This window comes from Ursus arctos, unplaced genomic scaffold (genome assembly GCF_023065955.2).
Source record: "Ursus arctos isolate Adak ecotype North America unplaced genomic scaffold, UrsArc2.0 scaffold_21, whole genome shotgun sequence".
NCBI lineage: Eukaryota > Metazoa > Chordata > Mammalia > Carnivora > Ursidae > Ursus > Ursus arctos.
In genome coordinates, this window is record NW_026622886.1 from 2888170 (window position 1) to 2913334 (window position 25165).

Sequence of the window (25165 nt, forward strand, 5' to 3'; positions counted from 1 at the left end):
TCCAGCAGGCACGTGCCAGGGACGGGTACGCGGTGAGCGAGTGCCTGGGTGAGCGCATGTGCTGACTGGATGGGTCTTTAGTGTGGAGGAGACGACAAGTTCTGGAAGTCCAGGAGCCCCTTCTGCATGGAGAAGAGGGCCCTGGATGCCTTCGGGCAGCTCCATCCCACTCTCTGCTCACTGTGTGGCTGGGCCGGCTGGGGAGCTGTAGTCTGCCAACCCCACAGTGGGTCCTTCTGGCCAGAGCGGAGAAGGTTCCACACCCCCACACACTGCCCCGGGGGTCTGCTCCTGGTTGTTAACTAGCTTTCCATCCTTAGTGGGGACAGCAGGTGATCGTGGACCTGGCTAAGGCAGACTTGGAGCCCGTCCTGTCTGCAGGTGTCCTGCATCCCAGCAGGAAGCGGACCATCCATCCAGGAGGCCAGCAGGGCAGGAGAGGAGGGGGCTGTGACTCCAAACCCCTACGGACCCCCCTTCCTCAGATGGGCTTGTTCCAAAGAAGGGAAAGGGTATTTCTCACTTTCTCGCTCCTGCCTGCTGAGCTTTCATGACCGCTGAGGGGGGAGAGGCAAACGTGGATGTGCTGGGAGGCTCCGTCCCTTCATCCACACTGCTCAGCAAGAAGCCGGCTCCCCTGTCCTGGAACGGCACTGAGCAGCCCTTGAGCTCCAGGGCCCCTCACTGACAAGGACACGCCTACTGTTCCCAATCACCTACAGGTGTCCCTTTCCAGGTGTAGAGTGACAGGCCCCGCTCCGGGGCAGGGAGTTTGCAGGTGTGAGAGCAGGGTTCTGCCACTTCTCTGCTGGTGGGTTTCCAATAATTCTTAACGTTCCGTTTGTACTGTGTGGCACTAGTAAGGTGGCTGTCCGTGCTCCCCTTGAGTGACCAAAGTTGGTGCTCACTCAGATGCTGGTCCAGTAGGTCAGGGTAGGACTCTGGGACCTACTTTTAATGGTCACCCTGGACAGGGGCTCAGTTGGTTAAGGGTCTGGCTTTGGCTCAGGTTATGATCTCAGGGTCCTGGGATCAAATTTGGCGTCGGGCTCCCTGCTCAGTGGGGAGTGTGCTTCTCCCTCTCCCTCTACCCCGCCCCCCACCGGCTTGTGTGCTCGCTCGCTCTCGCTCTCTCGCTCGCTCTCTCGCTCGCTCTCTCAAATAAAGTCTTAAAAAAGAGAAAACAGTCACCCTGGACAGTTCGGGTGCAAGGGCTTAGAAGGTGGCAGAGGGCCCGGGAGAGGCTGGTAGAGGCCCCAGAGGAGGGGGGGGTGCCATCATTAGGGGAGGGGTGTGCAGAAGTCAAGGATGGGGGGTTCTGACCATGAGCTCCAAGACCTGGTGACTGATGGACCAGCTGGGAAAGGAAGGGACAGGGCTCAAATAAGAGGACACTGAGTTGCCACATTCACGCCGGGTCTAAAAGACGGGAGGAAGAGGCCTTTCTCCATGGAGACATTGTGAGTGAGTACAAGGCACCTGGAAGCACTTGCGTCTGCCATGGTTTGGGGCAGCTGACAGACTGGGACCACGCTGAGCAAAGCTGGAGGAACTCACCTGGTGGCCAGTGGGAGGGCCCAGCCAAGGCTCCTGTGATTTCCCCAGTGGCGTGGGCCATTTGAGCCATTCGCACTTCCTGGTGCTTTACGACTGGAAGGGTTGGCCAAGGGGCGGGGCAAGAGTGGGGCAGGACTGCCCCATGGCACCTGGCTAGGGCGCAGCCACGGGCCTGCCCACCAGGCCTGACCAGAGTCTGTGTGGACAGAGGCTTGAGTTCCTGCAGGAGCTGGGTGGGTCCCCAATAGGTGACTTCCTATTGCACAGCTGGGGCGGGGAGCCCTCTTGGATGGGTAGACAGGACTGTGGCACTCATGGCACGTGCCTGTTGGTGAGTTTGCTGGTTTGCGGGGCCAGCTTTCTTGGGGACACCTCCCCATGCTCTCTACATTCACAGCCTCCCAATCCTTTGAAGCCCAGAACAGGCACCCTTTCCTCCAGGCAGCCTGCTGTGACCTCCTACCCGAGAGTCCTTCCCTGCTCCTTCCACTGAGGTCACCCAGCTTCACAGTCCTGACTCCTGGAGCTGTCACTTTCTACTTGGTGTGAGCACCCACCTGTGGCCCCCCGCTGGACCCTGAGCTGCCTTCCCCTCACCACGTGGTGCCTGGCACAGGTGTGCCCGCACTCAGGTGCCGCTACGGGGGCTTCATGTCTCCAGCTGGACCTCCTGGTCTCTGGCCTCGAAGTCTGCTGCAGTCCGCTGCCCCCTTCGTCCCCACCTGCGGGTTGAAGAGATTTGCCAGGACCAGACACGCCCTCGGCCAGCGTCTGAGAGTTGAAATGAAAACCCTGCTCCTCGCCTGATTGTCTCCATCTCAAGAAATGGAAATTCCATCCTTCCAGCTACTCAGCCACCATTCTGTCTCCCCTCTCACACCCGCCATCGGAGCCGGGCTGGCTTGACCTTTAGAATCTATCCAGGCCCTCCTGACCAGCTCTCCTCACTACGTGTGCTGAGCCCAGCCCGGGCCTCTGTCCCTGCCTCCCGGCCAGTCACAGGCTGTGAGAGGAACCCTTTTCAAATAGCAACCAGTCTATCACTCCTGCTGCAGGGACTCCCCAAGTCCCATCACAGGCAACAAGGCCCTGGACCACATGTGCCCACCCCCGCCACGGACACTGAAGGCTTACTCCCTCGCCTCCTGCCGGCTCTGCCTCCCTAAACACCCGTCTTAATTGGGCAACCCCCCCCCCACCGCAGCAGTCAGCGTGCCCACTGCCGTGTCACGCTAGATGCCTTGTTGGCGGTCTCCCTTGCCAGCACGAGAGCAGAGATTTTTGTCTGTTTTCCTCACCACTGAATCCTCAGCCCCAGAACAATGTCTAGCCCACAGCAGGTGTTCATGAATACTTGCAGAAACACGAAGGCCTGTTCCTGATCTCAGGGCAAAAGAGGCACGCAGTGCTGAGAGCAGAGCGGCCGCAGCCTCCAGGTGTGGGCAGCAGAGGGCTTGGCGCTAAACCAGGAGCAGCCCCTCCCCCAGGGCAGCAGGGGTAGAGCCCAGCCCTGGGGCTGACCAAGGCCTAGCAGGCCCCACAGCAGTGGGGCTGGACCTCAGTCTCATTCCACTCCCTCTGTGTGGGGCTCTCAAGCACTGGGGCTGATCGAGGCCTCTGTCATGGTCTATACAGCTGTCCCTGGGCCAGTGTCCACCTGCAGGCTTGCCTTGTTACAAAAGGTGCAATCGTAAGACCCTCCTTACCGTGGCTAATGCGGATTAAGAGCCAACAACCAGAAAGAATTCAGAGCCATGCTTCAGAGCTCTTAAGTAACTGTCAGTTGTAATTACTACTTGCCAGGCACTGTTGTAGGTCCTGGAAATATGGGAATGAACAAGACAGCAAGATCTCTGCCATCAAAGACCTTACATTGTCATTGAGAATGGGAACTAGAAAACAAACATATATGCAAATAGGTTCAACTAGAGATAAGGTTATGTAGAAAGTAAAACGGTAAAGCAGAGGGGCTGGGACGTTAGCTGAAGCAGAGTCATCTTGGAAGGCCTTTGGGGTGACATATGAGACCTGCATGAGAGGAAAGCAGCCCTGGAAAAATCTTGCAGGCGGAGGGAACAAGTGCAAAGGCCCTGAGGCAGGAATGAGCTTAGCAGAGAACTGCAGGAAGGTCATCGTGGCTAGAGCACAGCGAAGAGTGAAGGAGGGTTAAGGTTGAGTGTGGTCTGAGCCTACATGCCCACAAGGACCTTTGCTATCCATCCCATCCCTGCCTTTTGGGTTTGGGGAGTCCTTAGCCACAGGGGCCTGGGAAGGGGCATAGCTCAGCATCCTGGCCTTGGGCCTCCAGCTGGCACTGCCCCTCAGGGCACCCCAGGGGAAGGTTTCCCATCTGTCAAATGGAGGAGAGGGCCACTGTCTCCCAAGGGCCACTGGCACTAGATGCATCAAAGTGGCTGGGTCACTTCCGAGGCTGTGGTCTCTCTCACCTCCTCTCAACTCTCCATGTCCTCCTGCCCCCAGCCCACATGCCCCAGGCTCGGGCAGTTGCCCGTTGTGCAAAGCATGACACTGTTGGGGGTGGGCAGAAGGAAGCAGCATTTGTGGTTGTAGATTTTTATTTCCTATCTTGGATTAAAAAAAAAAAAAAAAAGACTCTTAAGGTCCCAACACTGAAGTGAGGAATAGAGCAGGGATCACAGATGGCAGTTGTGCTCACGTGCGGGCCTTCAGCAGTGGCCATGGGCTCCCTCTCTCCAGCTCCTCACCCAAACCACCAGCTGTGAGCTGCGTGGAGAATCGAAGTGATCTTACGAAAGCTCCACATTTGTGACTGATCCGTAACACCACGTGAGCAACCGCATGTGCCTTCTCTGAACCCCCAGCTTTGATGTGTCCAGGGTCCCCCTATAATCCTCCCTGTAAGCAATTCTGCAGCCACACTAGGTGCACACCTGAGTCAGACGGGCTGGGTTTGAATCCACTTGGCCCCCAGGCAGGTTATTCAATCTCTCCAAGCTTTAGTTCCCTCATCTGTAAAATGGCCATGAGGGGAGTCTTTGGAAAAGCATTTTGCGGGGGCACCTGCTGGACTCTTGATCTTGGGGTTGAGTCCCACATTGTATGTGTTCACTTAAAATCTTTATTGTATTTTTGTTTTGTTTTTAAAGATTTTATTTATTTGACAGAGATACAGCCAGTGAGAGAGAGGACACAAGCAGGGGGAGCAGGAGAGGAAGAAGCAGGCTCCTAGCGTAGGATCCTGATGTGCGGCTTGATCCCAGAACGCCGGGATCACGCCCTGAGCCAAAGGCAGACGCTTAACAACTAAGCCACCCAGGCGCCCCTATAAAGTATTTTGAATAGAACTTCGTAACACCATGTGTGCAGCTGAGTGGATGTTTTTCTAACCAGGAAATCCCCACATAGATGAACTCTACAATCTCAGGGCAGGACCTCCACTCCCTCTGGTGCCTGAACAATATTCTCATCCGGGTCACACCTGGTTGCATTTGAACAGAAGGGCTCTCCCACTCTCCACACTGGGCATTGGGAAGCAAGTCAGGGCCATGTGGGCCTCCTCACCCCTTGCAGACCTCACAGGCCATGTGCTTCCAAGTTCAAAAGGCAAAATGGATCAGGCCTCTTCGGGCACCTAGTTCCCACTGGGGAAATGGCGCACAAGGTCACCACAGGGACTATGAGAATGCACATTGGGTGCTTTAAACAAACACTGCCTGGGGCCACACTCTTGGGGAGTCCGCACTGCCATTCAGATGAACTAAACAGGCCCTCCCTGGAGAGCTAGCCCCACAGGCCAGGAAGGGAGAGGTGACCTGCCCAGACTCAAGACAAAACGACTGCTTTATCTGACTTTGGAGTCCCAGGATGCAGTAAGACAGAGGCTTCCTGGTGCTGTCCTGACATCACCTACGGACCCGTCTCCCAGCCTTTGAACCCAGCTCTGGCCAGGAACTTCCGCAAGCTACATCTTCAATCCCAATTCTTTCAACAGCTCATTCCAGCAGAAACGGAAGACCTACTTTTCTCTACAGTTCCGGGAAGGACTAACTGTAAAAATCAGAAGTGAAATTTAATCACATTATGCACTCAGGTGGCACCGCCATCTGGAACTTAGAAAACCAGTCACAATGCTGATCAGGCCACAGCCTCAGCTGTTGTTCCCGGTCACCCAGCTCCCTCAGGGTGAAGCTCCCCACCCCCATAGCACACCACCTGCAGGAGCCCGAAGTCCAACTCTCTCCAGCCCCCAAGTCCAACAGAAGCACCAATGGTCCTCACCTATGGCCCAACAGGGTTGAACCACCCTCCTCGCCTTGGTCACAACCACCAGGCTAAGGTGGACTGAAACAAGCAAGCAGTTCAGCAGTACTTTCACTACAAAATAATTTATTACACACACAGCTTCAGCGCAAGCCTATGTACAAGCACACACATTCCTGACTACCCCGACTAGGGGACCCTTTTCTTCTCCCTTGCCTTTCGGACCTCTTCTATCAAATCTTTCAGATACTGGATCTCCTTGGCTAAAGAATCTGCCCTCTCTTTCAGAGCCTCATTCTTCTTTTCCAGCTCTTTACACTCGCCAGTGAGGGCCTCCTGCTCTGCCCTCTTCTTCTGGCGGTACCTAGTGGCTGCAGTCTTGTTCTGCTCCATCTTTTTCAGCTTCTTATCTAGTTTCTCGACCTTTACTTTTGCTGCCGTCTTCTCTCCAGGAGGGTCATAGGGTTTGGGGCGGGCAGAACCACAATGGGAACCTGGAGACAGCAGGCTCCTATTTGGAGAGCCCCTGGAGGTAGAGGGACTATGCTGGGGGGACCCCAGATAGGACTCAGGACTCATACAGATGCCACTGTCATTATCTGAGGGGGCATCCTCCTCCTTTATGCACTGAGGGATCACGGTAATGTAGGCAGTAGAGTCTGACTTTCTATCTCCTTCAGAAATATCCACTTCACTGCCTAGCTCTAAACTAAAAGAATGATCTGGAGTGGAGGACAGGGCCCCTGGGGAAAGTGGAAGTGGTTGCAGGAAGGTAAAGGGGGCAATCTGGTCTGTTTTTGGTAAACTTTCTGGGAGATGGCCAATTGGGTTCACGCTCTGGGGGGGCTCCTTATTCGTCTCCTGGACTAGGGGGTCAAAGAGATCACACGTGTCATCCAACGTGGCCAAAAGCTCATCTGGCATGGTTTCCAGGTCATCTATACTGAACAGAGAATCAAAATCAAACTCCTTCAGATCCATTTTCTCCACCATCCAATCTGTCCCGGAAAAGGCATCCTCTGCAAAAGATTTAAGACAGAACCAGTGAAGTCAGACGTACACTGCGGCACAAGCCCCTGGACCAAACCCCAGGAAGGAAGGACTCTCACTCACCCTTGCCGTTGTCTGAGGCACTGACCAACCCATCCACAGCCAGCCATTCGGAGGAGCCCGCCTTAGCCTTGTCGCTGGAGAACCCATGAGGTTTGAAGTGCTTGGCCACCTCCAGGTAGTCGTCTAAGAGACCCAGGCTCTCCTCAGCCCCCAAACCCGACTGGTCGAAGGGGGACATCAAGTCCCCCACCAACACCTCGCTGTTCAGGAAACTCATCTCGGCCATGTCGCGGGACTTTACTGGAATCGAGGAATGTGCTTAATTCGAAGGTGTCTTTGTCGGTTACAGCAACGCTGCTGCTGGATGCCGTGAGAAGCCTGACAAGGAATGAGAAACCAAGTCCCCTTAGACATCAGCCGGTCCGGGAAGGTCATCTCCCCGTCCCGGGGCGAGGATGGCGAAACTGGAACTCCCCTTGGAAGGAGAGGATCCGGCACACGTGGTCCCAGAGCCATGGCGTCCACCTTCCCACGGCCCGGTCAGGCCGCACAAGATGGACGCCCTCGGGGCAGAGCCGCTCCCCGCGCCCCCCCCCGCCCGCCGCCAGAGGAAGGCGCGCCCTGCTCATGTCCAAATACGGCCAGGGCTGCCCGGCCCCGCCCACGCCCGCCCGTGACTCACGCCGCGCTGCCGCCGCCACCGTCCTGCCCCGCCGCCATCTTGGCCCCTGCCACGTTTCGCGGGGCGCCGGGAGGGGGGGGACGCCACCAGATTCAGGGGCCGCCAAGGAGGTTCTCCCTCCCCGGCGCCGGGCCGCGGTCTCCCTACCCAGAAGCGTCGGCGTCTCGAGGACACCCAAACAGGGGTCACGCGTCCCGGGCGCTCGTAAAACCGCTTCCCCCTCCGCGACGCCGCCCGGCCGCAGGCCGCGCCCAAGCGAGCTGACTGCCCTCGCCGACCCAGGGGAGCACAGCCGGGGCGGCCCGGTCCCGGTACTTACGCCATGGCTTAAGCCGCTGGAGGGTGCCGCTGCAGAGCCTGGTGCTGCTGCCGCCGCTGCAAAAGCCAATGCTGCCGCAGGCACTGCTGCCTCTAATACGCCATGGCGGCCGCGGACCCTGGGGGGACTGGAGGCGGGAAGGGGCGCACTTGCTGAGAAGAACTACATTTATGGGCGGGAGGAAGAGAAATGGCTGCTGCGCGCCGTCCAAGGGTCCTTTATAGACTTTGCCTCTACGAGGACGCATCACACTGCACATCCTTCCGCCACGGTCACGTGACCCGCGCCTCCCACCCACAAGTTTTCTTCTATCAGATCCCCCTACCGTGTCCAACCCGCGACTTTTATGTCCAGGTTGTAGCTGTGAAGAGAACAGGAGTTCTTTTCAAGGTTTCAAGAAAGGAGAAAGGCGCACTACTTTGCAAGGCTATTAAGATCAAAGAGTCAGTCTTCCCTCTGCCGCCGGAGAGCGCGGAGGGATTCTTCAGACACACCTCGTTTCCGGTGTTAGCTTGGGGGCGGGGAGAGAAGTCTTTCAGCCCAAGGAAGGTTTTTACTGTGAAGTCCCAGGCCGCCCGGTTATCGCGCGAGTTGCTGACGGAGCGCGAGCGTCGAGCTGATTGGTTAGCCATGGTGAGTCATATATATCTCGATTTTCTATTGGCTCGGTCCCCGAGGTGGGCGGGCTGCTCAGTAAGGGAGGCCTGGTCTGAGCGGGAAGAGGCGGATTGGCCAGTGCGGTTTCCGCCGCTGTGCTCTGTCCTCTGTGGCTTCGTGTGGGTGAATCCCCTGTGCGGTGACTTCTTCAGCTCGGCACACCCGTACCCGTTCGTGACTGCCCTGGCTCCTTCCCCGGGATGCTTCAGGCCCCGGCCCCTGTGGTCCCTTCCTACTGCCCTCCGTGAAGCTCCGAATTAGCGACCAAGTTAAGGCCCGAGATGAAACTAGGCAAAAGGAAGTGGCATTTCGTGTGCGTTTTAACCACAGGCAAGTCCTTAAGTAGCTGAAAGGGGTGAGACCGACGACCTCAGTCGGGTTCTCAAACGCTCCGTGCGCACCTACTATCAAGGGCCACCTCTGTCTGCATCCTTACCGTGAACTCTCAAGTCCAGTCGGGAAGATACATAATCTCTAGCCCAATTTAGGGTATTTTTACATACCCAGCCTGCTAAAATGTTTGCTCTTCTATTAAAAGTATGCAGTCTATCAGAAGGGAACTTCTTTTGGTGTATGCAGATGCAATTCCGCCAACAGATTTTGTTAAACTGGTATCTGTCACCCAATTCTGCAACTGGCAGGTGTATCGTAACCACTTCCCAGCAAGTCCGCCTAATGGCGCTAATATGGGGGTGGGGGGAGCTTGAGAACCCAAGCCCACTTGCGGAGGTTCGTGTATTTGGAAGCAACAGTCCAGGTCAAGGCCTGCAACTTGCTCTCTACTGGGGAGCTGTGGAGTGCCAAGAAAGGTCTCCATCATCCTCCTGTCTCCTTCAGAGTCAGGCCCTGTAGGGGCAGAAACCTTGAGTTTCTACCTCCATTTCAGTGGGCCATAGAAGTATCTGTAGGAGGGCTGTGAGGCCAAAAAATTGGGAAAACACGGTCTTTGATGTGTTTCAGACCATCCATTGCTTTGATTCAGTCTAGCTAGTCCAAAGATTTCTTTAGGCCAGACTGAGAACTAATGGGACGAGGTGTGTGGCCCAAAGTCACACAGTTGCCAGTGGAGACAAGTTGGGGCAGGACTTAGAAGACAGATTTTTAGAGGCAAACCCAAGAATCCTGGCTCCTCTGTTTAGTAGCTGAGACATTCTGGTGAAGCGGTTTATCCTTGCTGAGCCAGTTTCCTCATCTGTAATTGAGGCTAATGATGAGTGTCCTCATCCTTAGAATGAAGGTCATATATGGAAAGCACGGAGCAAAGTGCTGGTAAATGCTTAATAAATGGTTGCCTATTATTACCATTATTAGAACTCAGGTCTTCTGATCCTGAGCTCCCCACTCCGCATCTCCCTTACATCATCCTCAGGGGCCTTCTCTTCTATTCTTGACTGAGCTGAAAGCAGCAACAACTGGTACATCAAAGTACACTGCATACTGGGACAAGAATGGTTTTTCTACTGCCTTGGAGAATCACGCATGTCAAGATATAACGAAGTTGTCTAGACTTTCAGTGCAAAGTCAGTTAAGTATCCCTGAGCCATTACACAAGTCTTCCAAGGTGTAACTCCGGACCCATGGGGCACATCCTCCTTTTGCTGTTGTCAGGAGACCTGCCAGTGCCTCCTTACAGACAACCATGCAGAAGGCTGAGAATTAAAGAAAGTAACATCGCCCCAGTTTTGACACCGCAGAGGTCACAGACGAATGACTCCAGTGGCAGCTTGTCCCGTCCATTCTATCGTGGAGACCCAGATCAAGCACTTCAAAGGCTCTCCTGGCTGAAAATAGAGAAGCAGGATCACCCCTGTAAGAAAATGTTTCATACCATACACAGAAGTCAAAGCTGTTGGAAAGGTGACTTTTATTTTTTTCTTTCCATGCTGTGGAAGGTCCTCACATTCCCTAGCTTTATTTCCTCCCTCAAGGAGAAAAAAGATAGTTCTCCAGGTCTCAGGGCTCAGCTGCTTCTAGGTGCACCTAGCCAAGGTGGGACAGAAACCGGTGACGGATTCCAGATCTACCTGCTGAGTGCATCCACTGCTGCTGAGCGGCAGGCAAGTGACTGGAAGGCAAGATGTGGACTCGGCCTCAGGGACCAAGGATTTAAAGACTACAAGGTGATCCGAATGAAAAGGTAAACCGGCTGGACACAGTCTCAGAACCCACATCTGGTGTTTTGGCCACTTAAAATCAGTGGTGTGTAAAAGGGCCACAGCCTGACAGCTCTAGTCCCAAGTGTCCTTACCATTGTCTTTGGCCTTGAGCTTTAGCAGGAAGGGCACAGTGCTGACCAACCCTGTGAGCAGTTTTCAGCCAGGGTCACAGTATCAAGGAAGGTGTGCCATGGCAGAGGACTAAGACACATGGGGGGTTCCCTACTTACAGAACCCCTCCTGGGGCCTCTCCAGGATCTTGTGATCCTGAAGCTGATTCCTTATCAAAACCATGTGAGTTCTCAAGGGGCACCTAGGTGGCTCAGTCGGTTAAGCATCTGGCCCTTGACCTCAGGGTCCTGAGTTCAAGCCTTGCGTGGAGCTCCATGCTGGGGGTGGAGCCTACTTTAAAAAAAAAGAAAAAAAAAAAGCTTTTGGTCATGATCTCAGGGTCCTGGGATTGAGCCCTACATCGGGCTCCCCGCTCAGCAGGGAGTCTCCTTATCCCCCTCCCTCTGCTTCTGCTCCTCCCCCTACTTGTGCTCTGTCTCTCAAATAAATAAAATCTTATCCAAAAAAAAAAAAAAAGTGAGTTCTCAGCTTGAGTGGAGTACAAGGTGGCAATGTCAGCTAATCTAGAGTGTGAACAAGGTGGCCACCAGGGGCTGAGACCGAGGAGGAAAGATTATAGGCCTCAACACAGCTTTTCCAAACATTAGTTTTTGATTATTTATTTGAGGGGGAAAAAAAAGTCACAACCAACCATATAAAATACTGTTATCCTGAACTCATTTTTTAGGAAGGGACAACAGAGAAAAAACCAAAATATGCTTTGGAATTGATTAGGCTTCTCAAGACAATGAGTCTGTTTTTTAAGCATTAGGCTAACTCATGGTTTGCTAACCTAGATGGTGCAAAAGAAAAATGTCCAGATGGAGAAGCAGGAGATGCCATTACTTCAGGCAGAGGTGGGAGTTACTGAGTAGAAAGGCAGAATGGCAGGGAAAGGCACAACGTCCTTCCCCAAAGATTAAAAAAATTTGGACGGAGGGGGGCGGAGCTGGGGGGCGGGTTTGGGGCAGAATGTTGCCCTCTTCCATCCAAGAATCTCCAAGCACTGGACTGTCTTCCATGTTTTACAAGGCTGGCCCAGCCTCAGTCAGCAAACCCACCAGGACCAGGGCAAAGAACTCCCACTGCTTCCAGTTCTGAGGACTTCCAGGTGGTTCTTGCTTGTGAAATGGAAAAATTACAGTTTTGGGTTTTGTGAAACATGGTTAAGAGACAGAGACGCCCTTAGGAAGATGCTTTTTAAGAAAAGAGATAAAGTCAAATCACAATTACACTTGGCTTTGATAACTGGGGACTTAGTCTTTAAAACCATTTGTTTTTTCAGCTCTCCTTCCAATGTTTTATATGGAATTTAGTCAGAGATGCCAGCCTGGGAAAACTAGGTCCTATAATAAATTAGGAAAACCAAATCCTTTATCTCAATGAAGACTAATCCATGCTCTTGCAACCCCCCCTCTCCCTTCCCTCTGATGGATACCAGATGGGTGTACGGGACCACCGATGCCGGGTCCCGCCCCGTGCCCTCTGTCCCAGTCACTTAGATAGCGCTCAGGCACAGAGATTTTCTCTAAACTCGAATCTGATTCTGGTGAACAGCCAGGATGGAGAATCTCTCAGGGTTCTGGGCTTTCTATTTTTCATTCTCTCTCAACAGCTTCATACGAACAACTGAACCACTTTAAGGAGCCTTGGCAGATCTCTGAGAGAAGCAGGAAAATTTTCCAGATACAGCCAAAGTTAACCCTAGTTCGCAACCTTCTAATCCATGACAAGAAGGGGACAGGAATCTCTACCGTAAATTCAAAGGGTAGCTGAGGTTTCAATGCTATTTAAAGAGTCATTTCATGCTGCTGTCATTGGGAAGGAATGAGACAGCTGCGGAGAGCTTCACCAGAATCTCACTGATGGAGAGGTAGTAAGAAGAGAAAAAATAAAACTTCATGGGAGAATAAAATACTGGATGGGCAGATCAGAAACAGAATTATTATTGGCTTCTTGCCACGAACAGGAAAAAAGCACAGAACAAGAAGATGCGCTGACGATGTGGATGAGACCCTCCTCCCCACCCTCAGGATACTTTTTACGTTGCGACACGCAGTGCAGTTTGAGCGGAACGTAGGAGGCCCCATCTCCCTCTCCTATGTGTCTTATCCATGCGCGCTCTTCCTGGGTAGCACCAGTCTCCCTAGGTGTGGGGTGAGACAGGACGGGAAAGAGGTCAGCGCACGTTCGCTCACCCTCTGGCCTCTGGCGGTGCCTGGACAGTTCAGCAAACGCCCTCTCACATTCCTATGGCGGACACTGGGGAATGAGGGGCTGGCTGTGGGCCTGTTCCTGCACTCAGGCAACGTCCTGGAAAGGCAGGGTCTCACAGGGAAGAAATATGGTCGCCACGCCTCAACTGGTGACTGGATTGTTCAGCCAGTGTTTGCCACCTGCCAACCTCCCTTCAACCTCTAGCACAAAGGCTGTGTCTTTGAAGGCCTCATCCTAATTGGCAATAAGGCAGCGAAGGGGCTGAACAACAGCACTTGTGCACAGGTGCTGTCCGGACAGCCCCCTCCCTCCCTCCTCATCCCCTCGCTGCTCACGCGGCAGCGCTGATCTGGGTTAAGGCGCGCACAGCCTTCTCCAGGCCTTCTTCACCACCGCCAGCGTCCCCACTGCACTCACTGGTGGCCACTAAAGAACACAATCTCCTGGCAACGCTGCACCCAGTTTATATTGAGCCTCACTGCTGCGCATGGGTCAGTAACAGCGCTCCCGTGAGACCTCAGCGCTTAGGAACTGGAGCTGGTCAGGAGGTGGAGGAAATGGGCTTCTCCTCCAGGAATCTGGGTCAGAGGCCGGCTCTTCTGCCCGCTTTACCCCCAGAAACTCTAAATACTGTCTGGGCACTCACTCACTCTGCAGAGCTCAGCTCCGAAACGTGCGTTCATAACTCTTCGGTGACATTCAACAAAAAGGCAACATCTTGACTAGGCAGATCCGCTCCAGGCGAAAGAGCAGAACAGAAGGCGTGAACAAGGGAAAAGACAGAGAAGACACAAAAGAAACAGGCCAAAGGGCAGGGCAGACAGAACACCTGGGCCACAATGTAAAACACCAGCTCCGGCCAATGCTCCACCATCTCCTTTCATTCCAGAAAAATGAGCCTGGAGCAAGGGGGAGGGGAGGGGCAGGAGCACGGTGTTTGGTAACAAAAACAGAAAGGGTCGGCTGAGGAAACAGCAGACAAGGAGATGGCATTCTGATCAGCATGAAGTGACGGGGCGATGACCAGCAAGATAGGAGGCACCTAGGGACCCTGTGAGGCACCAACTATGCAGCCACGTGTTTCTAACGGAGAAGCCAGGGTCTGACCACCTGAGGCCCACCGTGGCCTTCACCTGCCCTACGTCTGCAGCAGCACCTCCGGCTCAGACAATGAGCAATAGAGAGTATATCCCAATTCATCTATTTCCTCAGGAGTGAGCTCTGCAAATAAATTCACCTTGGGGTTGAGGGCACTGGGCAGGACCCCGGCCTCCAGGTAGCTGATGAGTCCCCGCAGGGCCTGTAAGAATCGGTCGGCCAGCATATCTGGAGACCAGTCAGCCTCCTCCTGGGCCAAGTGGAGGATGACATTGGTGAGCTGGCTGGCAGTGAGGTGGCCCAGAGCCGGAGTGGACTTACATATGGCCTTGAGGATCTTGAGGCACAGAGATCGGCAGCCCGAGTCCGCCTGGTCCAAAGCCCGTAGGCGTGCCGTCTCTGCGGGACGCAGGCTCAGCCGCCAGAGGTTGTCATACTGAGCCAGCCGGTGTGGTCTGGCCACCAAGACAGTGTCACCAAGGGTCACTGATGGCAGGAAGTCAATGACAAGATGCTTGTCACGCTCATACTGCACTTCCAAAGTCAGGGCTTCTGGGGGTGGTGCTGGTCGGATGACATAGTCCAAGAGGGACCCTATGGCTGGCCAATTGATGGAGCCAGCCACTACCTTCTCAAACGTGTCTGCCACTGTCTTTGGGGAGAGGTAGCCCCCTACAACACAGCGGTCCCAGTAACTGCTACCACGAGGAAAATACTCTGGGTTCTCACGACGAACCAGGTAGAAGCCAGGGACGTTCATGATGGTGTCCTCACCAGGGATACAAGACCACAGGTTCTGCTCCAGCACGAGGGGCACGATGAGTTGGATGTGGTCAGCTGTCACCACCTATTTGGGCAGAATTAAAAAGCTTCTGAGGGACTTGATCTGCTCAAGAGACAAGCATCCCCAAACACAGGTCCCACCATCACATTTACCCCCAACAATAAAGGAAACTATGAATTTGTTCATGTCACAGTTATCAATTCAAATAGAGTGAGGATTTTTTTTTTTAAGATTTTATTTATTTATTTGACAGAGAGAGACACACAGCAAGAAAGGGAACATAAGCAGAGGGTAGTGGGAGAGGGAGAAGCAGGCTTCCCACTGAGCAGGGAGCCCGATGCGGGGCTCGATCCCAGGACCCTGGGATCACGACCTGAGCCAAAGGCAGATGCCTAATGACTGAGCCATCCAGGCGCCCCTAGAGTGAGGATTTAAACCCACGTCTGTCAGGGGCGCCTGGGTGGTTCAGTCTGTTAAACGTCTGCCTTCGGCTCAGGTCATGATCCTGGGGTCTAGGATCGAGTCCCGCATTGGGCTCCCTGCTCAGCAGGGAGCCTGCTTCTCCCCCTCCCTCTGCCCCTCCCCACCGACTCATGCACACACTCACTCACTCTCTCTCTCTCTCAAATGAATAAATAGTATCTCAAAAACAAAACAAAACCCACGTCCGTCAGAAGAAGAAAAAAGAACAAGACCCAACAAGTGCTACTGCAGAGGGCAGAATTCAGAAGCAGGAAGAGCTCGGTCTCTGTGGCAAGCCTGGGACGCTGATCTTTCATACCAACTATGCTCTGGAGAAGCAGCCTGGTCAGCACCAAACCCTGCCCTTCGTGGGAACTGCCTCGTTACCTGCAGGCCATCATAGAGGCTGCCACTCAGGTACATTTCCCGAAGTGGCATGTCAGGCAGCTTGGCCCGCAGGAAGCTCCGGAGCTCGGCACATATGTCCACAGCAGCTTGCTTGGCCCGAGCCTGCTCGCCAGCAGGGATGGCTGCCCGGTTCCGGTAGTAAGAAAGAAGTTTCTCCTGCAGGGACATGCGGAGTCGTGACTTCTTCAAGTCCACCTGGCCCTTCCTGGCCAATGGCTTGGGCCGGGGCGGGCAGAATGTATCTGCCAAGGCAAGAGAGAGAGGCACGTGAGCTCTTCCCACGCTTGCTTCATCCACAGCTGCCTTGGCCCTGGCAAGGAGGAGGGCCTGGCACCACAGGCAGGTGCTAGCACAGTGTCTGGCACACATGTGCTCGAGAAGCGTTTGCTGAAGGCACACGTAGCACTGAGAGCCCAGAGAGAAGTCCCAGAGGGGCAACAGCCTTTTCCTCACCCGTGTCAAAGGCTGAGGCGTCTGAGGGAAGGGTCTGCAGGGACCGGCTCAGGCCTGTCTTCATGTCCTTATTCAGCAGCCGGGGGGAGCCCATCCAGTTCGGTTCTTCCCAGCTCCTTTTCCCTGAATGGCTCAGGCGGGTGGGGCTGGTAGGGGCACTGATCGCCCTATCATACATCTGAAACAGCAGAGGACCGGCATAGGTAGCTTCCTGTCCGTTTTCCTTCTTCTCAGCAATTCTGCCCTCGGGAGTTCAACTACTATTTTTCAATAACTTTTAGCCTAGATTATGGAATACTTTGCTACATGCAGAAAATCTTAGGAAATACTAAATGATACAAATAAGAAACTGATCTACCATAACGTCACAACACAAAGACAACTGTTAATATTTTGGTTTAGTTCTTTCTGGAAATATACATTTATAGAAATTAGGATCTGACTCTATATATACTTTTGGAACTGGATTTTTTTCACTGATCACTTTTATCATTTCCCCATGCCACTAAAAATGAACCAGGGTCCAATATTACGGTACCTTTCCTGACTATACAATATTGTACCTTATGAATGTACTATAACATTGAACACGGAGTCACTTATTTAATGGATATTGAGTGGCTACTATGTGCCAGGCATTGTTCTAGGCACACAGAATAAAGCAGTAAACCAAAGAGACCCAACCCTGCCCTCATGGAGTTTCCAGTCCAGTGGAGGGATACAGGTAATATATAATTAACAAGTTAAATGTGAAGTATGCAGAAATAAATGTTAAGAAAAATAAAGTAGGAAAGGGAATTAGGAAGTGCATATGTGGTGGGAGTGTTGCTATTTTAAATAAAGTAATTAAGGAAGGATATTTTAGTTATTTGCCATTTTTTACTCGCTGGGATAGACCTATTTGTATCTCCAACGATTTCTGTAAGGCAGAGTCCTAGAAGTGGACTTAGGGAATTCTCCCAAAGGCTCATCTTATAATGCCACATGACCAGCTCACGCTCCCACTGGCAGCACTGGAGCCTCATTCCAGGTCAGCTCCACTTTGGAGAAGCAGCCTCACCCCCTCGCCCACCTCTGGCCCCAGCTGCACGCACTTACCCGCTTAACTGCCAGTGTGGCGATGCCCAACATGGCCGCTCCGCCCACCCCCAGCACCAGCCGGGCGTTGGAGAGCACGAAATCAATGGCCGTGCCGATGCCATTGTCATCCTTCTTGCCTTTGCGCTCACCAGAGCCTGCCATCGCTCACCTGAGGACAAAGGCAGAACATAGCCATCACCACATGGGGCCTCGAGAGCCATCCCTCCCCCTCTCCCCCATCAGGCCAGCTCCCAACACATACAGGGTGTTCTGTGAATTCCAGCAACCCAAATCCTCCTGCCTCTAGCACTGCAGGCTCTAGGGTCAAGACAGAGACACCATGTCTCATGACATATCTGCATGCAAGGGGGAAGAATGGATCACGCTAACTGTGAAAAAACCTCTCCACCAATCTACTAAGATTCTAGATCTAGAAAGCCTTAGCTCACTGTCGGTCCCTTCTTATGGTAGCACGAAGTACCCGACCGTGCAATTCAACCCTCTCCCTTCCCATCAGATAATGTAGATCATGTTTTGATCCTGTGGCTACTACTTCCTATAAGGTGAATGTGAGGAGGTCTCATCTACTAGGTGAGGATAGAAGATGCTCGTCCACGTCCATGCTGTCACTTCACACACAGGGAGGTGACTCGCCAGAGGTCCTAGCCACAGGGAACGGCACAGTCATCTCCACAACTCAGAACTCCCAGCTGCTTATCACGTTTATCACAGTTACCCACCGCAAACTTTCCTATTCTACTTTCTGCAAAAAACAAACAAACCACGAAATAACATGGACCAAACCACTACACACAGAGACATAACCTCAGGTCTATACATGAGAAAGGTCCGAAGGGAAAATAACTCTCTCTGGACACTCCCACTTGACAAATGCTTTGCTTCTTGGGGACAGTGTCCAGGGGGCTACAAGAAGCTTAGGGGAGGCTGGCACTGTGACACTGAGAATAAATGCCAAGGACACTGTAAACTTGGCTGTTAACTGGGGGAAAAAACAAACAAAACCCAAATGCCCAAATGCACTTGGAAAATAAACTAAAAACGCGGTCACCTAAAAGGCAGTTCATGGGCTCCATACGAAAGAGGCTGGCCTCTCGTCCAGCGCTCAAGCAAGGGGAGCGCACCTGTGCCCCTCAGCAACAATGGAGTCGTCCTGACTGAAGTTCCCCACGTCCCCAAACAAGCCCGATTCCCAGCAAGTTAGAACCCTGGGCCCCACACAGATAAAGGATGGCCAAGTGGTTCAGATCTGAGTACTGTTCTCACCACTGCTACTCTCCCCCCTACCTCCTGTGGCCAGTTCACAAGGAGTTACACAGGGAAAACCAGCTGTACGCCAGCCAGAGTCCCAACACACCCAGAATGGGAGGAGAGACAGACGGGATACCTAGGTGCGTTTTCGTGTAAGTAACCTTCTTTCTAATACCCTTGCAAATGGGTATTGCTGGCTTCACATCTCCTGCCCCTTGCCTCTATCCTCCCCCTCCCCAAGAAAGAAAGAAAGATTCCAGACTCTACTTATTCCAGCAACTGAGTTATTAAGGAAGAGTTACTGTCGAGTCCAAAAATATTTTTCCCTAACTAGAGTTCACAACCTTGGTGGCACTTTTCTCTACCTCTTACAGTCAGTAGAAGCTTCAGGTTTAGGGACATAATGGAAGAAGACTACTTGGCCAACTGAAATACAGTCCCACTTCATAATATGCAAAGAGCAAGCAAGGCCAGGGAGAAGAGTTCAACTATGTTACAGGTGGGGTCAGGCGAAAACGCTACTCACCCTCCCTCCAGTGGCCACTGAGAGAGAGACGGGGCAGATCAAACTGAGCCAAGGCCGAGTATCCAATCAGGACAAAGTAGAACTTTACACAGCTCCCCACACGTAACAACGACCACTGTTTTTTTTTTTTAAACAACAAGAGAACCTTTACTGATATATTTATAAGAGAGAAAACCCCTGGATGCAGGCACCTCCTTGAATGGGATGGAGCAGGACCAGGACACACCCCCCCCCCCAAAGCAAAAGCCAGAAACAGCCTGGATGACTGGGCCTCCCTGAACCCATGTGATGACTGGTAAGAACCAGGCAGTGATGTAGCATAATAGAAAAGAGCCTGAGTTTTCGAGCCGGAAATCCTGAGGATGAGTCTTTGGGCCCTAACTTATTAGCTGGGTGACTTCCTAAATTACTCCACCTCTCAGCTATGAAAAGGGGATAATTATGCCTGCATGGCCTGAATCATAAGGTTGTAGTGAGAAAAAAAAACATCTACAAAAATACCGTACATGAACACTTTATAAACTGTAGAAGTACTCCACAAATACTCGGTATCATTAAGCCTTTTACGATTTCTATCCACAGGACAAAAGGTCAACTTCCAGAAGGCAGTTGGCAATCCAGACTATCCTGAGTTATTTTTCCTTCTGAGCTGGAGCTAAGAATGACCTCTAAAACGCACACTGACGCTACTCTGGGCCTGAGACCAAAGCTAGTAAGTTGGGTAGACTGGAGAAGGCCCATCCTCCTCTAGCGCGATGTGCTCCCCACATCCAAGGACGGGGCGATGTCAAGACCTGCTGACCTGCGAGAGGAGGGTGCTTCCATGAGCAGAACAGTTCTTGTTCTTGCAACCCCAGCTGCTCACATCTCCTATTAACCAGGAGACCACACACTTCTTGGAGGCATTCTGGCACTCACTGCCCTGTTCCCAGGGCCAGCAGTGTTTGACACATTGTACATGGTCATTGCACAAATGAGCTATTAACCCTATGGGGTTATTTCTGGTTTTTTGAGGAGACGGTGATGGCGATCTATAACCCAACTCACAGTCACACTAGATTAAGAACACAAAGACTCGATACCTCACTAGTTCCCTCCAGATCCGCTACCCCTCCCTGTGCAGGCAGGCTCCCATGGGCATCAGCCCTCCCCCGTCCCCACCGCTGAAGGCCAGTCTGCCAGTCGACCTAAGTGGCTGAAGCGAACCAAACGCCATTACGTAAGGTTCCCCGCTCCCCCCGCCCACTAGCCCTCTCCATCAAAAACAGCACCCTCACCCAGCTGGCAAGCCTTGCACCTCAGTCAGTCTTCATTTTCCTTTCTCCTCCTCCAGCCTCAGTCACCTGGTCACCAAGCCGCATTGCTGCGCACACTGTACTGACCGGAGGCCACCCCGCCCCCTCCATTGCTCCGTGGCATCTGCCAGATCTACTGCCTCTAGTGTCTCTTACCAATGTCTCCACACTGCCACTGCCACAGTCTCTCTTCTGTGCCCTTCCCTTGCTTCCCAAAGCTGTGACGGTCCCCATCTCTTCAATAGGGGAGTCAGGGTCCTTGCCTACTTGGCCCAGCCTCAACTCCAGCCACTTGCCATACAGGTGTGCCATTCTAGCCACAGCAGACTCAAGTTTCCAGACTACCAAGTGCAGTTTCCACCGCCGTATTTGCTTATTCTTGCCCATCGGCCTGGAAAGCTTTTATTTCTCATCTGAGGCAGTCCTCAAACGTCCCCTCTTCTACAGCCACCTATGATCCCCCTACCACCAACCTACTTCAGGCAGAATCCTGTCCTCAGCTCCATCTCCAAGCTCTTTATATGACCCTCTGGTACAGAGCTGCTCCCACTGGAATTACTTCCTGTTCATCTCCACATTAGACCGAGTGCCCTGATGGGCCATACCATTCGTCTTTATCTCAGAGCCTGCCACAATGCCAGGGTCATAGAAGGCCCTCTGAAAAAGCTGCTGAATTAAATATACTCATTAGGTTAGAGCGGGACTTCTTGATAACACTATCAGGAGCAAACAGAACTAACATACCAACTATTAAGCACCATTCTAAGTGCTGTGTGAGCACAGTCTCATCTAATTCTCAAAATAACTGGACAAAGAAGGTACCATTCTGTCCATTTTACAAATGAGGAAATGGAGGCCTGGAAAAGTCTAGTGATTTGCCCTAAATCCCACAGCTATTAGCAGCAGTGCCAGAATTTGAACCAGACATGGTCCTTTGCAGTCTACACGCTATGCTTGCTTTATAGACCGTGCTGTAACAGAATCTAGTTATGCCTGGGGAGTATGATCTGACCCACAAGGTAACTGAATCCACTGGAAAATGAGCCAGCCTAGAACTGAACTCTAATAGTTTTAACCAATATCTTTTCTAACATTTTCATAAAATGTTAGATGTAAAATGTTCCATGAAATAAAATGGTGATACTCATTCTGTTCTGGTGGGGCCTGAAACTCAGGGCCTATTTTTTCTCAATAAGGAAACCTACTTCTGTTAACGTCTGTATTTCCTCCATTGATTTCTAGTGACTATGGTCACTAAAAAGAAAGGGTCCCCTCTCTGGGGCCCCTGCATAAAAAAAGAAAGAAAAGAAAAGAAAAGAAAAGAGAAGAGAAGAGAAGAGAAGAGAAGAAAAGAAAAGAAAAGAAAAGAAAAGAGAAAAAAAAAGACACCTATAGGATTAAGTGTCTACCCACCTGAGGCTTCTTACTGCATCTGTGAGGTAGGGATGGGAAAGAGCAGGAGTGTCTACAGAAGACACCTTTGTCCTCTTTCCCCTGGAATTAGGATGAGAGAGGAAAGGAGGGGATCCTAAATAATCCCCCCCAATTTGCTGTGGAGGAAGACCAGGCCCTTTTCCAGCTGCTTCTCCCGGGCCTCAGGATCCTCTAGCTTCTGATTTTTCCGGAACTCACGGCGGATGGAGGCAAGGTAGAAGTCTCGATCAGTGTAGCGAAGCTCTCGACCCTGACGCAGCAGGGCCCGGTAGAGACTGAGCACCGCCTCTCGGCTCCATGGGGCCATGGGGGACAGGCAGTGGCTGGGCGTCAAGCTATAAGCAGAAGGGAAAAAACAGAAGCCTAGAATCAGAATTAATGGTGGAAGGGGCTATAAAGACTATCTAAGATGCAGGAATTCTTAATCTGGGTCTCAGAGACCTGACAAGGTCACACCATGATTTAGGGGCAGGTCTCAGAGTAGACCCCAGCCTCTCAATCCCCTCTTCTGGGAAAGTACAGGTTATGCTGAAGGGCCAGGGCTTCAATGTTGGCTCTGCCATTGACCAGCCGTATGACTTTGGGCAAAGTACTTAATCCTTCTGAGCACCAGCTTCCTCAGCTGTCAAATGAAGATGATATTATGTTAAGGAGTACCTACCTACTGCTTGGGGTTATTCTGAGAACTGCGTGAGATAACCCACGTGAAGCATCTATAACAGAACTTCACCACAAGGGGTGGTCTAGAGTGGCTGAAAGCAAGGACTCTCAGCCATACTTGAATCCTGGCACCACCACTCACGAGATGATTACCTTGGGCAAGTTTCTTAACCTCTGTGCTCACCTCAGTTCTCCATTTGTAAAATGAGGATTAAGACCGTATTCTGCCCATATGTAAATGTGTTTAGAACAGTGCTAGGCACATACCAAGCACTTGATCAGGGTTAGCTATTTCTAGTGGGGCCTAGCCTGGTTTAAGTACTCAATAAATACTAGATTTAGTTACACATAAACTGCCACCATCTCCTTTCAGTAACCATAAACCTTTACACATGTACAGAGTGTCATTTATAAAATGCTTTGTCATCCATTACCACATTTAAATTAAGGAACCTATGGGGTACTCAGGGCTCCGAACAATGACAATGAACACTTACTGAGTGTTTACTATATACCACGCATGTTCCAAGAACATCCACAGAATGTCGTTTATCTCATTCTATCTAGAAAGCCCAGTGTCATTATCCCCATTTTAAGTGGAGGTAATTGAAGCTCCCAGAGGGAAGTAACTTGCCCACAGGCGCACAGCTGGAACTGAGAGCTGCATTCCCGACCCCAACTCTGCCTGCCTCTGTAAGGACAGTTAACCATTTGCTCGGGTGCTCTACAAACTTTCCCAGCACATATAAGGCCCCCCCCCAAATAAGCTGGATGAAAGAATCAACGTCCCTATGTAGAAAAAATGATCACCTCTATTTCAGATATAAAGAAATGAGACTGAATGCGGTAGGTGTTTGGTAAAAAGATCTGAACTTTGGGCCCAAAGTCAAGTTACCATCCAAGGTCCGGCCTAACTTCTTGCGCGAGCCTGAGCAAGCCACCGTCCCTGTCCTTTTTTCCTCAACTGTAGAAGAGCTCCCCTCGGCCCCAAGCGCCTCCCGGAGTGGGAGAGACGAATCCAGAAAATCAACAGGAAAAGTGCTTTATGAGGTTTGAGACGATTGTCACGCGAAGGCTGTTACTACAAGGTCGCTCGGCAATTGGGCGACTGAGCCCTGGTCGGTTCCCAGTTCCTGCCTCGACCCTGGGGGGCCAAGGCCGAGGCGGGATGGGGAGACCCCGAGCTGGGGCAGGCCGGCTCGGGGGCCCCTGGTGGCCTCCGGAGGCTGGGGCGGGACCACAGAGCGGCCTCCCAGGGGAAAACCAGAGCGGTGTGAGGCGAGACCCCCAGTGGCCAGGTTGGGGGGCGCCGGCCGCTGCCCTGAGCGGAGGCTCGGCGAGCTCCGGACCCCTGGCCCCGCTCCTCCCCTCACTCACCCGCGGACTGCGCGCGCTACCACTCCTCGGGATTCGCCTCTCTCCCGGTACCTCTCCCGGGGTCACCCACCAACATGGCCCTTTCACTTCCGGGACACGACCTTGCGCACGGAGTTGAGGGGAGGGACTGAAGGGAGCGTGGGGGCGGGCGGAGGCGGGAGGACTTCCGTTCTTCCCCGCCGAGACCTCTCTCGGGGCGGGGCTTGGAGCCTCGTCGGGCCACGCCCCCTCAGGCGGGCTCCGTCCCGCCTCCGTGTGTGACGTCACTAAGGACGGCCCTCGGGGGCCGTTCGGGTCCTGCCTTGCGGGAGGGGGGCGGTGCGGTGGGCGGGAGTGGGCAGAGTGTCGGAGGACCCGGGTTGGCCACTGTGTGAGGTAGGCCTCCACCTGCTGCCCGCCTTGCGGGGTCAGGAGGCTCAGGCCAGACCCCAGCACCGACTGCCGAGCTCGGGCTGGGGCCATGGGGGTACCTGGGGACTTCTGACACTAATAATATCCTCTGTCTTAGCTTTCAAAGCTCCTCCAAGTCCAGATCGCTGTCTCAGCTCGCTTTCTTTTCATCTCTCCGTGCTTTTCCTGCTCCCCAGACCCTTTGGCTCCTGACAAACTCCTAGTCTTGAAGGTCCACCTCAAATGTTCCCTCCGGAAGACTTTTCCAGCACCTTCCTCATCAGGTGTCTGACACGGTCCCCTCCTTAGGGCCGCGCAGAAATATCTGCGCACTGCCGTTGGGGCTCCTAACCCTTTCAACAACAAAATGTATTTATTGGCACCAGTTACGTGCCAGGCACTGTTATTTAATTTATGCATTTGCTTCTCTGTCTCTCACTAGATTCGAGGGCAGGACCCAGGTCTTACGGAATCCTTAGGTCCCCTCCCCACAACATCTCCATGGTGCCCAGTGAGGCCAAGGAAGGAAGGTTTGGAGTCTGGCCCCCGGGGACTCCCAGTTCCAGCTCCACCACTTAAGGATTGCCCTCTGCCAAGTTCCCTAACCTCAGCCTGGGACTCCTGAGAATTAAAACGTATCTAGAGGGGCAGGTGGGCACTTAGGGAGCAGTTGCCCCACCACTTCATTGATTCCTGCAACAAATCCTTGTCAGGGGTCTCTAATAGGCCAAGCACTGCCACAGGTGTTGCAGGGCAAGGAAAGATGGAGTTCTGTCTTCTAGCCAGGGCTGACACAGTAGGTCAAACCCGCTGGAAGGACCGCTGCTGGGTGAGAGGATGGGATGAAGGGAGTGTGGTGGGGCGGACGGGGCGGCTGTCTTACATGCAGTGGGTGACATGTGGATCTTCCCTTTTTCTTGTGGCCATGGACATCA

The 25165-nt window shown here is 52.7% G+C and overlaps 3 protein-coding genes across 4 annotated transcripts; all 3 read right to left on the reverse strand.

Annotated features, from left to right (window-relative positions):
• Positions 1-5908: 5908 nt before the first annotated feature.
• Positions 5909-7138, reverse strand: ATF4 (activating transcription factor 4). The gene is made up of 2 exons (XM_026479594.4): positions 6913-7138; positions 5909-6818 (listed from the first exon to the last, which is right to left on the reverse strand). Exons 1-2 carry the CDS (start codon positions 7136-7138, stop codon positions 5989-5991), a joined length of 1056 nt encoding a protein of 351 aa, XP_026335379.1. The 3' UTR covers positions 5909-5988.
• MIEF1 (mitochondrial elongation factor 1) lies at positions 5909-23911 on the reverse strand. 2 transcript variants are annotated; one of them, XM_026479593.4, is made up of 7 exons: positions 21783-21891; positions 17298-17448; positions 16200-16377; positions 15726-15988; positions 14232-14939; positions 7854-10291; positions 5909-7230 (listed from the first exon to the last, which is right to left on the reverse strand). In XM_026479593.4, the coding sequence occupies exons 2-6, from the start codon at positions 17439-17441 to the stop codon at positions 10208-10210; spliced, it is 1377 nt and encodes a 458-aa protein (XP_026335378.1). In that variant the 5' UTR covers positions 17442-17448; positions 21783-21891; the 3' UTR covers positions 5909-7230; positions 7854-10207. The 2 variants fall into 2 exon arrangements, with proteins under 2 accessions (XP_026335378.1, XP_044248233.1); XM_044392298.3 differs by lacking the exons at positions 5909-7230; positions 7854-10291 and adding an exon at positions 23841-23911 and having other exon boundaries at positions 10358-14939; positions 21783-22138.
• LOC123002274 (mitochondrial ribosome and complex I assembly factor AltMIEF1) lies at positions 21898-22110 on the reverse strand. Its single transcript, XM_048217935.1, has one exon. It carries the CDS (start codon positions 22108-22110, stop codon positions 21898-21900), a length of 213 nt encoding a protein of 70 aa, XP_048073892.1.
• Positions 23912-25165: the final 1254 nt, after the last annotated feature.

Excerpts from the sequence above, each read along its gene's own strand:
- LOC123002274 (XM_048217935.1), bottom strand. The coding sequence starts at position 22,110 with ATGGCCCCATGGAGCCGAGAGGCGGTGCTCAGTCTCTACCGGGCCCTG.
- MIEF1 (XM_044392298.3), bottom strand. The coding sequence starts at position 17,441 with ATGGCAGGCTCTGGTGAGCGCAAAGGCAAGAAGGATGACAATGGCATC. Across the intron at positions 15,989-16,199 it reads CGCCTCAGCCTTTGACACGG|ATACATTCTGCCCGCCCCGG; the intron begins GTGAGGAAAAGG and ends TTGCCTTGGCAG. Across the intron at positions 14,940-15,725 it reads GCCTCTATGATGGCCTGCAG|GTGGTGACAGCTGACCACAT; the intron begins GTAACGAGGCAG and ends CTGCCCAAATAG.
- ATF4 (XM_026479594.4), bottom strand. The coding sequence starts at position 7,138 with ATGGCCGAGATGAGTTTCCTGAACAGCGAGGTGTTGGTGGGGGACTTG. Across the intron at positions 6,819-6,912 it reads TGCCTCAGACAACGGCAAGG|AGGATGCCTTTTCCGGGACA; the intron begins GTGAGTGAGAGT and ends AATCTTTTGCAG.